At 37.6% G+C, this 12658-nt stretch overlaps 2 protein-coding genes across 4 annotated transcripts in view; one reads left to right on the forward strand and one right to left on the reverse strand.

Annotated features, from left to right (window-relative positions):
* The window catches only part of C14H7orf50 (chromosome 14 C7orf50 homolog), a 124798-nt gene that overhangs the window by 11514 nt on the left and 100626 nt on the right, over positions 1-12658 (forward strand). The gene's annotated exons all lie outside the window — the stretch shown is intronic.
* Positions 1326-6510, reverse strand: GPER1 (G protein-coupled estrogen receptor 1). Its single transcript, XM_069029693.1, has 2 exons — positions 6234-6510; positions 1326-4888 (listed from the first exon to the last, which is right to left on the reverse strand). Exon 2 carries the CDS (start codon positions 4456-4458, stop codon positions 3385-3387), a length of 1074 nt encoding a protein of 357 aa, XP_068885794.1. The 5' UTR covers positions 4459-4888; positions 6234-6510; the 3' UTR covers positions 1326-3384.

The raw sequence follows: 12658 nt of genomic DNA on the forward strand, positions 1-12658 counted from the left end.
CCGACTTCGCATTTTCAAGGCGTGGATGTTGTGTGTGTGCAGTCGGTATTTAGTGTATCTCCTAAAACTTAAAATAATGCAGTTACAGAATCTCTTCAACATGTTAAAGAGGTCTCACGTAACTCTTTTGCTCCTATCTTTTTACACAGCTGAGGGAAGCCTGCTGCTTTCAGTTGCATCAGGTCCAGATCAGTGCTAGCTTGTGCTGTTTGCACTGATTTTGTTTCTAGATACTCAGTTATACTCTGTGCATTCAAGGCATTCCTGTGCTAAGGTATTATTTCCAAAAGCAGTTAATGGCTTCAGGGAATTTTTGATTATTCCCTCTCTCCTCTCTTCTGTGAGCTTTTCCTAACACTAGACATTTCATGGCTGGAAACTTGCTATAGACTATTACAGCAAAGATTGTAAGCATCTGTGATAAACAGGTTTTTAAATCTCATCGTTGTCATCAGTCCAGTGTTTGAGAAAGGCATATGGAATCCTTTCCTTAAACTCAGCAATTAAACAATTTGTGAGAGACCAGAGGGAAAGAAAAAAGTGAAGAAGTGGTATCAAAATTCTTGCTCTCATTGCCTTTTTCCTCTGCACTCTAGAAAGGTTTTATTTACTGGTGATTATGTTCTTTGAAATTATAGAAAATGACATATCAAGCTGAGATCTTTTTGGTCCATGGATAAGCCATAGTAGCGAGTTATTGCAAGATGGTGGCTTGCAGAAAGCATGTTGTGTACATAAACACATGGAAGTTGTATGACATTTCTGTAAATATTACTGGTACAGAGTTACTGTTAAAAAAAAAAGCTTTGGGAATAAGTGTGCAGTTTTTTCAGCTGGGAGAATGCTTTGCATTTAAAGTAAGAAGTATGTTTAAATTTAGTAATTTTCAGGCACAGTTTATAAGCCTGTGCCAAAATATCAGCAGTAAGGAATCATCAGGTATTGTAGGTTTGTAATTGGGTTTTAAACATGCCATAGGTTGTTTTGGGTTGAGTAAATATTGTTTTCTTAATGCTATAGTAATCTGATCTTTCCTAGATTTCACTGTATATTACTGAGTATGATCACTTAGAAACAAGCTATTTTGTAGGATTCCTAAGCAAGCGTTTGGTATTGCTGTTTGTTTATTATTTTAAGCTTCTGCACAAAGACTTTTCTTGATTTGTGTTCTGCAGGAGTAGCAGAAGGGCTTCTACCATAGCTTTGATCAAAAACATGATCACTGTATTGGAAGGAAGGAGGAGGGAAAAGGATCTTATTCCTATAAAACCAAAACAAACAAGAACTACAATTGGGAAAGTGTGTTCCTGTGATGCCAGATAAGTTCTTTATTCATGGCAAGTGTCAGGGTTGCACAAACCTAATAAATCTGTAATTTCAAGATGTGTCTTACTCCTCAGAATTGCATTGCCAAGACAATTATCCCTTCCTGCAGCTGGGTGTTGTCTGAAATAGCCGTCCTTAATGGTGTGATTAATGTCTGTTGGCAATCCATGGGACCTGAGTAATTGTGGCTAATTCCAAAAGGGAAAATACTGACGAGAAAGGGCTACGTGTGATGCAGCACAGTGGTGGGAGATGACTTGCTAAGTATTTTTTAGCAACTTGTGCTATGCTTGCATCTTTCTTGAGAGGAGATCTATTTGATGTTCTACAGGGAGGATGGGACCAAAGGACATTTTTCTTTAGATTGTGATTAGCAATTGCTTGCAAATAATCTGCAGTTGCTGCAGATTCCACCCTGCAGTTCCTGCTGGAATATCAGCTATCTATTTCAAATTCAGCCATCATCGTCTTGTGGCCTTTCTGTTTATAGGTCAGGTCTTTTGTGGCCAAAACTTCCACTAGGAAACTTGAGATATTTCGTGAGAAATATGAGTGGAATCATCGTTTTCACTGTTTTCTTTATTGCTTTAGTGACTTTAGTCATTGTTTTAAAGGTCTACATTTAAAAATCCTTTAAAATCTGTTCTTGTGCTGATTAATTAATATATGACATTTGAAAATAGGACAGAGCATCTTATTCTGCTGAATTCTGGTGCTTCAGTCAATAAGCACAGGAGTGAAATGAGTTTGTTCACTTGAGAGATGCAGCAAGTGATGTTTTAATGATCTTGCATGCTAATTTCTAGGAACTTTACAGCTTCTTCTGAACAAGTTCAGGAGTAACCTGTGCTAAACATCAATCAGATTTAAAACCCAATTATTTGCTAGAAGAAAAGAAACACTATTGTTTTCCAGTAAGTGGTGCTATCATTTGTTTGCTTAGTGTAATTAATCTTCAAATGATCAAAGCATCCAACATGCATCTTACAGTCTTGAAAGGCCAGTGGTTTCTGGAGGTGGGATGGGTGTGCACAAAGTTCAGACCTGATGATCACTAATCACACTCTCCATTACGTGTGTTCTTCCTTGCTGAAAATTGAGGTTCCCATCACTTTCATAAGCAATATCTACACAATATCGACAATATCTTTTGCAGAAAGTGATACTTCCTTAAAAATCACAGCATTTTGTTCTGGCAATCAAAAGAGACTCACACAAAGTGAGGAGATCTCATGTAATGTGCACTCAAATCTGAAGGCAAGTGTGATTGTGCTCAGTGTTGGTGCACTGGCATTTTTGACAAAAGGGCCAATTATGGTTGTTCTGGGAGAGATTATTTGGGTCAATCCTTAAAAGACAGAACGAAGCACTACATTTTGCTTCTGTGAAGTTCTTTGAGATGAGCATATAGTTACAGATGATTTTAGTTTTGATCAAGTACTGATGTAAACAGTAGATTACATTTAAGAGACAAAAACTCATCACTGTGCTTGATTATATTAAGATTTAAAAAAACCTAATAATGGAAGACATGCTAGAATACAGTGACGATAGTACTATGTAGTTCTTGTAACCAAAGTCATTTATCTTAACGTGTTTGGGTGGAAAAAAATCAATGTTTTATGCATCTCCACATCAATATGTTGTAATGATTTTTCCTCGCTGTTACAGCAGCTTCATTATTTCAGTGGAAGTACCTTATATACACCAGCAAAGTATCATCTCTGATAATCAGATTACATCTAGAGTCTTCCTAAATTGATAAAATTTTCTCTTATATTGTCACTCATACATGTATAATACAAAATAAAGCTTCTTCAGTGCTCAGCTTTTAATAATCCTGTTCATAATTAAATATAAATCTGACTAAAACATATTCTTCTACATTAAAGTCTTGTCATAAAAACATTTTGAATATAAACCTTCAATACTCAGTAGGGCGATACAATATATATATATACACACACACACAAATGCACTTTTTTTCTGTTAGTAGCAAGCATTTTGTTCACTATTTGCACAACTTCACAGTCATATGTTTTATACAATGACACTAAATCAGACTTCTGATTGCTCATTACTGTCAGGAATGACAGACGTTAAGGCAGCCTGACAGAAGCGATGCAGTGTTGACATTTTTGTTTTCTGTTCAATGTACAGTCGCAGTTTGTCTCTGAAGGTTTCCCCCAGAAAACTGTAAATTAAGGGGTTCAAGCAGCTATTAGAAAAAGCTGCTAGGTTCACAATATGTCCTGTTAAAGGATAATCATGCCTGAAGGATGGGCTGTTTGAAGAGACGGGCTCGCTTTTCCTCTGGAGAAGTTGGACGCTAATGAAGACGTTTTCAGGGAGCCAGCAGATAAAGAAAACCAGGACAACAACAAAAATCATGCGCAGAGCCTTCTGTCGCTGCAGACGGAGACTCCTGTGCTTGTGTGCTTTTATAAGGACTCGAACAATTAATGAGTAACAAAGACCGATGATCACAAAGGGGATAATAAACCCCAGGGTTATCTCTAGCCACTGGATTTCTTTTACATCTGCAAAACAAAAGTAGACCTCTCCGGTGTGTTGTAAGTGCACGGCTGTAAATGGGACTAGAGCTGCCGAAATGGACGCCATCCATATGAGCCCACAGCTCAATCTAGCGTGCTGCATAGTGCGAAATAGGTTGGACCTCATTACTTTGGCCAGTGCTAGGTATCTGTCAAAACTCATCCATGTCAGAAAGAAAATGCTGCTATACATGTTGATCTGAAGGAACAAAGACATAAAGGTACAGATGATGGTGATATCGTAATACTTCTCGTCAAGATTAAACACCTCAATGAGAGAATCAGCCACTAGAATGAGATCAGCCACTGCCAGGTTTATGAAGTAAAGGTCTGGAATTGTCATTTTTTCCCGAAAGCTAATGTTGACAACCAGTATCAGAATGTTTCCCACAAAACCGATAGGAAAAAGGAATATTGTGTAAAGACATGATAAGAAAAGGCCAATAACATATTGTTGGTGTTCTGATTTATCAGCTAATCTAGAGGATATGCTTTCGTTACACAAATGGGATCCATTCAGGTTAAAAGTTGTGCTGTTACATATAACAGGTGATATTGAGGCAGAATAAGTTTCCATGGTTAAAATATCTGCAGAAAAGGTATTAGTACTCACAGTTTGGTGGCAATACCAAAAAACCCAGGTTTTTGGTTGGTTTCAACTGAATTCCTAGTAAGCATTTTTTATTGGAATTGAAAAAGATACAGACTTTTGTATAGGAAATTAAAATGCTTTAGAAGTCAGATTAATTATCTTAAAACTGACTGAAATATAATACTACAAATAGTGAACGTCTTAATTTGTTTTACAGGACACTATATACATTGCAAATGAGAGAATTTGCACTTCCTGTATGCCTTAAGATCATGTAGGAATCTTTTTACCATGGTGGTACTTGGGTCTCTTTAATACAAGCTTTTCATCAACAGTGTTTCCTCATGCAAGTTGGAAGGCTGTGGAATTCTAGCTCCATTTGTTTTCTTTTAATAATCAATGAGCATCCTTGGACCTGCAATTTGCAAATGGAAAACGATTAATCTCATATTCCAGCACTGTTCCATGTGCCATTAGCTTCTGCTAACCTAACATCACAGCTGAGGTTGTAGGAAACATCATGTTCTAATACATATGCAAAGATTCACTTAAAAGAATTTAAATTTCTTCTAGATGATGATACATCGTGAGGGCAGGTCTTGTCAAAATTGTGCACACCCTTCAGGGGTTCAGTATTAGAAAATGCAGAAACACAGAGAAATCAGATTAGTGAGTTTAGCCTCTTAAAGAAAAATTGTATTTTTTCATATACAGATTATATATTTATTCTATTAGCTTGTAAGGCTAATAAATAGCAGAGTCTGTGGCTGAGAAGGCAACAGAGATGAAAAGCAGTTGGGTCCTGCTGCTTTCAGTGGGAGGGAAAGGCAAATTTTAGAAATGAAGGTAATGCAAGCAGCGTATTGATTTACACCAACATTATTATACTCTATTTGTTTTCCGTTGTGATTTATTATGTTTCACTGACTTCCGGGTAGTAATGGAAAATACCAGTTACCAGATTTGTTTACTTCTTAAATGTTGAATGTTATGCACTTGAAGCATTGTGAGAAGTTTATTTAAAAAAAGAAAGAGCCAAACAAAAGACACCCCAAACAAATAAAACAGCAAGAAAATTATAAACCACAGTATTTTGTGTTAAGGTTTAAATATTTTGAACTGCTCTAATCTTCATCTTACCATCAAAGCCTTGATTTTTATTTACATGAAAACATATTAAAAAATTATTTGCTAGTAAAATTCATGCCTATTTTCATATTTTAATGACTTAAATCCTGCCAGTGTGCAGTCTGGGGGAGGAAAGAGCAGACCACTAGTGGAGTAGAAGTGTTAGAATATTTTTAGTCAGAATTATAGCTCTGAGTTTCCTTAAATGTATTCAAGTAATCAGAAATAGCTACAGATGCTTAAATAAAGATATGGATTCCAGAGCTTCTATTTCTTAATGAAACAGGCGTGAGTTCCCAGTACCTGTTGCTGTGTTTTGAATCATTTTAATAGTGTAAATCTTCTTGCTAAAATATCCGTATGAAATTACACTTATTAGAAGAAGGTTCGGTATTTGTTTCAAGCACCTATGGAAGTCAGTCATAAACTGTTGTCTTTATGTAAGATCCTTTTATTTGTGAATAAGGCAGTAAAACAGATTTAAATACAATAAAAGATAAGTTAACAGCCCGAGCAATTGATTTTAAAAGGTCGGTCTGTGGTCAGATTTTAATTACATCAGAAAGGCCGCCAAAAGCCAAGCAATTAAAAGCATTACAGGTAACTATGTACTGTGAAACACTTTATTTTACCTTAATTCCATTTCTCCAGAGCTGATTTTCCTCCAGACAGCAGTCCTTGCTGGGTGCACACGTAATGGATGTGCCAACTTCCACAGTCCTCTCGGTAAAAACTTGCATTTAGGTGTGCAGAGCTGCAGTGGATGCCACCTGTTGATGATTCAGCAGTAAAACAAAAATCATATAAAAGTCTATTCTGCTTTAGAACGTATTAAATAAAAGATAGTTTACAAGAGCAAAATGCAGATCTTGCTGCATGTCCTTGGCAATAAAACAAGCTTTATAGATTCCCAGGGTTGTTCTAATTTGTGTGCAGTTGAAGTGCTGCTGAACAGCCTTATAAGGCTAGAATTAACCCTGTTTCTGCTGGTTTCTTTTTTACTAGAACTACTCAAGCATCTTTTCTCTCGTATTTGTCGGTTTTATTTTGCCTCCTGTTCATTGCATCCTCCTTTCTGCCTCTGGTGGTTTTTTTTAAGTTTTATAGTCCGTTCAAAGCTAGAGCTCAGCTGATCAGTAATTAAGGGATTTATTTGGAAATTGCAATGAAGCATATTTTATATAGATATAAAACAATTATTACTGTTATTTGTGCTATTTTTTAAAATAGACTGCCTCTGGGCAGTCTAAAGGAAATATTTGATTGAAGGCATCAAGCATCTGAGAAGAGTAATTTGCTGAACTGCCAAGATAAATTTCAGTTTTCCTACCTTCAAGTCGATCCCATTTTGCTTGTGTGTATTTAAATTTTCAGGTATATGTTGTCATTCTCTTACTTCTTAGAATTGCTCAGCTCAAAATCACATGGATGAAATAAGCTTACTCTACAGAGAATGAGGAGCCTCAGTTTTGCATTAAACCACCAGTGTTGCTGGTGGAATTTTGCATTTCATCTGCAGGGGGTAAAAAAAACCTACTTGACATTTCCAGTAACACCACCTACTGGTGGCCAGAATTCTTAGAAAGGGAAGAAAGTCAAACCTTCCTCGGAAAAGAGCAATATTTTATTTGTGGAAGTTGCTTTCTGTGATTATGTTGCTCTGACACCTGAACGTTTAAATGTACATCGATGCAGCATTCTGCTGCTGCTGGAATAAGATGAATGGGATCTCAGCATTTAGGACTTCAGGAAGACAATGTGACAGTTTCAGAAGTGTGGAGTAAGCAATTAACATGTCCTTATAATAGCTGTATGACACCAATTACAGTGGTCAGATATTTTTAGATTACAAAGGACCTCATCTGTAGAAAAGCGAAGCAGAGGTGCTTTACATGAATGGTGTGGGAGCAGCAGCACTTTGCCTTCACTGAGGCAGGTATCTCATTTGCTGGTTTTTCTGTAACACGCTGTGTATAGGAACAGAGGATTTTGGCAGTGTTACTGAAAAAGTTTTCTAAGATGCTCTTGCATGATGGCTCTTCCTAAACACTTTTGGAATCAGTTACGATTTAGATCAAAAGAATATTTGCACAGATTGGTGCTGGTAAAATTTTTCTGAACAAGAAGTTTTCCACTGTGTGTAGAATGCAGTGTTTTAATGCAGGAGGATGATGAGGACAGAGCCTGAAGTGTTTCGCTTTGAGAAGTGTACAAATATAATTGCACTGTAGGACTGGAATAATATAAATGTTAGAAAAATCTTGTGATACCAGCTTTGAAGGTCTTAATTTCTTGCTGTCATAAAAGAACAGGATTAAAGAGAGTCTTTATTGTTGTTTGTTGATCATGTGGTTTTGCTGTACTTAGTTCTGTCCTTCAGAGCTTTCACTGATCTTTCAAGGGCCTGAAGGATTTTTTACTTTTCTTCACGTATAATGTTCACTTCTGGGTGTCAGTTGTTTGTTATTGTGGGGGCCTGGATTTGATAATCAGCTGGTCTGTCTGGCCTTGCTTGTCTAGCTGTGAATATCAGCTGATTTGCTATTAAAATGTATAATTCTGAATGCTAATTTTCTTGTTTGAATTCACGGTAAGAAATATGTCACTTTGCCATACTTCCAGAGTTGTTAGGAAATTCTCTTTTGAAAGACCCATGAAGTAGCTGTTTTCTGTGTGAGAAGAACTATGAAACATAAGAGGTCATATCTAGTATTATGGTAATTTTGTATATTGTATTATTATATGGTAATTAATGAGTTCTGTATTTCTCTAAATATTTTATGAGATGATCGTGCAAATCCTCTGAATCCCGTTTCCTAAAACAGATCACAGCATTTTCAGGCCCTTGTTTATGCAGTCAGATTGCTGTTACTGATTAATCTATCTTAATCTCACTGTTTGTCATTTCCATATTCCATAAAATGCTTCAAAGTAATTTTAGCAGCTGCTGAACGTTATACTTTTGCCCTTTCCCTGCCAGTTGCAGGTATTCCACAGGACTTGACAGTGACTGCCTTAATGATCCGTGGTCACAGTTGTGACAGTGTTGAGTCTTAAAGTTCCACCTGTCTTACCTTATTGTGATTGTTGCTGGGGACATGTGTGAAAGCAGCTGGTGCAGTAGCATTTGTATCATGTCAGACCCCAATAATCCAGCATTCAGAATTTCCCTGGTTTATTTTTATGCAGCAGTCAATGTGTAAAACACTGTAAATATCTCAGTAAACATGTCTAACACTGGAGAGTCTTTCAGAAGCACTGGTGTAGTTGTGAGGTACTTCTGGTGCACCACGAGGCTGAATGTGGGGTGTAATAGAAGATACTCTGTGTAATTTAGCAGACTTCAACATATGTGCCATTTACTGTGCTGCTAAAAGGTGGCAGCTGAGGAGGAAGAAAGTGGGAGGTGTGAGTATGGGAGAGAACAATGTTGAAAGGTCTGATGCATCACAGCTCTTGTGGCAGCACTCTGTGGCAGCCTCTCCAGCTGGATAAGCAGGATAAGCCCTCTAGGATTCAAGAGACTGTTGGATTCTGTCAGAAATGTGGAAAGGTTTTGGGTAGGAAGCTGTTGAGTCCTGGAGAAATTAGATCAGGGCAAGGGTATATGGAGAGCTGGAAAAAAGTAAGGTACTGTATTGCATGGCAGGGGAAGGAAGTATAAATTAAAATTGTTTTGGAATGCTTACACTGTAATATATCTAATCATCTGCAGAAGAAATAAGATTTGTATAAGAATCTCTCCTGGAACTATCTCTAGAGGAAATACAGATGCTGTTGTACTGTTGATGAGGTTTTGCAAGTACACTGATGTCCAAATTCTCGCTCACCTTTTTCAGCCACTGAATGACATCAGCATCCATTACCCTGCTCTAGAGCACCCTCATACTTTATCCTGTCCAGCCTCAGTAGCAAATAATCTTTCTTGCAAATAATCAAACTTACTTTGAGTTGGAATTAATTGGGCTTCTCTGCCTCCAGAAAACCTTGGATGGAGTGTATTTTGTGTATTTAGGTTTTTCAGTTGCCAATAATTCTGAGAATGCATTTTTCTTACTAAAAATAATTTTTAAAAGTTCAGCCTTTTCATTTTATAGGGACAACATCCGTTCAAACTCATTCAAACTATTCTGGTAAAACTTTTTTATTTTTCTTTGGTAAAACCTTCTTATTTTTCTTAAAGCATGTATTGCAAAACTCTTGAGGGATCATCTAAAAATTTTACTAAACGGGGCCACAAAATGTTGTCAAGTGAAAGATCACAGAATCCTGGAATGGTCTGGGTTGGAAGGGATCTTAAAGACCATCGAGATCCAAGCCCTCTGCCATGAGCAGGGACACCTTCCACTGAACCAGATTGCTCAAAGCCCCATCACAGCACTTCAGGCTCTATTCAAATGCTATTTAAAAAAAATTTGTGCAAAACATCTATCATTTTTATTTTAGTAACTGAGTCTGGCAGTCCTTTGCTGGACACTTTTGTACCATGGAAGTGAAATGCATTCTTTCATTCTACCCATCAGTGAATTTATTTGTTGTGCAACATATATGGTGGACTTATTATATAGAGTACTTATTTTGGCTGAATTACTTGAGCTTTCACCCTGCCCCAAATGTTCTGCAACTACCTCAAAATCAAGATAAATAATACTGGTGCCCTTTCAGTGTCTGTAAGTTTAATATTAGAATGTAAGTAAGGGCAGGCTTGGAAGGATGTAGCAGCTGGAGTTGTGATTCAATTGTGCACATCCAGTCTCTAGCTCAAATTGTTTGCAGTGTTGTTGTTTGCAATGGGATCAGATCAAGTTCAAGCCAGCTGGTTCAGTAATGATGAGTCCTGAGTGTCTATGTGTTCTTTTCCAAAACATGTTACCAACTCAGAAATTCATGCTTTAACTTCAGCAGCCTGATCATTTCTCTTCTTCTACTTAACAAAGCGGGTTTTTTTTCAAATGCAGACCAAAGTTGTGGAAAGATACAAATATTACCAGTACAGAAATAAAATATTCTTCTTTGAACTTTCCAGTATATCCCTTCAGTTAATTTTGACAGCCTGCCTATAAAAATATATGCTGTATTTCTTCTGGAACATACTGTTCAAAACTGGGTGAAGCCTGGGAGAAGTAAGGGTTCAGCTGAGCTGCTGGTTGCATAAGGGAAAAAAAGTCTCAGAGCATGGAGATTTTATTTTGTTCTTAAAAATACTCTTCATATTATTAATTATTTTAAAATATTACTTTTAATCTTAGCTAAAGCTGGTCTTTTCTCCCTCATATCAGACTATATTAGAAGGATTTTGGGAGACTGTGTTCCTTCCCTGTTGCACATAGGGGTGTTTGCTCTCATATTCTAGCTGGATGCAAGTAGATTTTTCTCTAGGACCACATGTTCATTGTCCTAAACTGTAATGTAAGCTCTGACTTTATCAGGAATGATTCTATGAAAACATTTCTGCATTGCTAAAATTTACACTCATAACTATTTGAGTTATTGTTTTGCATTTTTCAACTTCATCCCTCCTGTTTACCTTTTTCTCATGTTCAGTTGCAAAGTCTTTTCATTGTACAGAGAGATTTCCTTACGGCAGTATAACCAGCCATCCAGAAAATACTCAGGTTTTTTCCACATGGACAGGGAGGAGACCAGAGTACGTGTACTCACATCTCACAGGTGGCAGCCAGGAGCTTTACCCAGGAGTGCTCACAGACTCACACACAGTCGTTCATCCTGACAAGGTGTGCTCACTCTCAGCTCCTGGATCTGACAGCGCAGGTTTTATTGTCTGAGACACGTGGGTATGGCTCTGCTCTAGCTGGGTACCTTGCTGAGAGTATTGTGAAGCACTTTCCTGTCCTGCTCAACCTTTCCCCCTTGCTCAACCTTGTGGCACCTCACAGGTGTGTTACTGGCATTCACTTGCCATCAGACCACTTTCCAGGTCCCAGCCAACTTTTACTGACTTGATTTTCTTTTAGGCACTTTTCACTCAGGACTCAGTAACTCAGGACTCAGAAACAATATAATATTTATTCTTTCATCTTTAAATATAAAAGGTGTGGAAGCTGTAAATAAAGTAGAATCATTCGCACATAATTCCCATACTACAAAATATCCTCCTTATCCACAGTGCAGCTGAAACTTTGACTCTCTGAGCTGGGATAAACAGCTTGCATCTTCTGACATATTCTTTCAGTCTGTCAGCTTTTTCACTGATGTACAGCTCTTACAACTCATCTCTTCAAACTTCTTTCTGCAAGGCTGATCTTTGGTCTGTGTTGTTTAATCTTCCTCTTCTCAGGTACAAAACAAAACCTCTGATGCCACCTGAGAATTCCTTTCACAAGTATGAAATTGGCTCTAGTTTTCAAAGAGATGATTCTTACCTACGTACTTCCTTTCTGACCATGTTCTATAACGATCTGTTTATATGGGGAGTTCTTTAATTATCCATCTGTTCGTGCTGGCAGCAGAAGAAAACTGGACGGGGGAACAGGCTGAGACATCTTACCCGTTGATTTTTACATCTTGTGGAAATGTTGGTCCTTACAGTCATAGTGGGACTGCAGATTGCCCTTCATTTGCATGTGATACAGTCATGGTCCATACCTTTCAGGATTTGGATGTCCAAGACTAGATCCATATCTCTGGATACTAGGTCTATATTATTATTCTTCCATTTCTGCACTTGGCTGTTGTCTTGTGGAACGTGTTCATCTTGATCAGTCAGTTCCTGCTTTTCTCTCTTAGGCAGCCCATGCTGATTTACACCAGGTCCCCACACAAATCTGGACCCCATCAGGACGATCTTTCAAAGGATACAACTGCAAAAAAACCCTCTCAGTTCTTGTTAGCACCCGGGTTTCATACAAAGGCATAGATTTAAGCATCAAAATAGCTTTTCTCAGAACTCTTCAAGTTACTTGAGCCTTCCTCAGCACAGCACTGTGTTTTTATAACTTTGCAATCTAAGCTTACGTCATTGTCCAAGTTTTAGTCTAATTTTGTGCTTTTCCTGTTTCTGTTCTCTCCACCTTTGTGAGAGGAAAAGATTAAGCCA

This window comes from Aphelocoma coerulescens, chromosome 14 (assembly GCF_041296385.1).
Source record: "Aphelocoma coerulescens isolate FSJ_1873_10779 chromosome 14, UR_Acoe_1.0, whole genome shotgun sequence".
Lineage (NCBI taxonomy): Eukaryota > Metazoa > Chordata > Aves > Passeriformes > Corvidae > Aphelocoma > Aphelocoma coerulescens.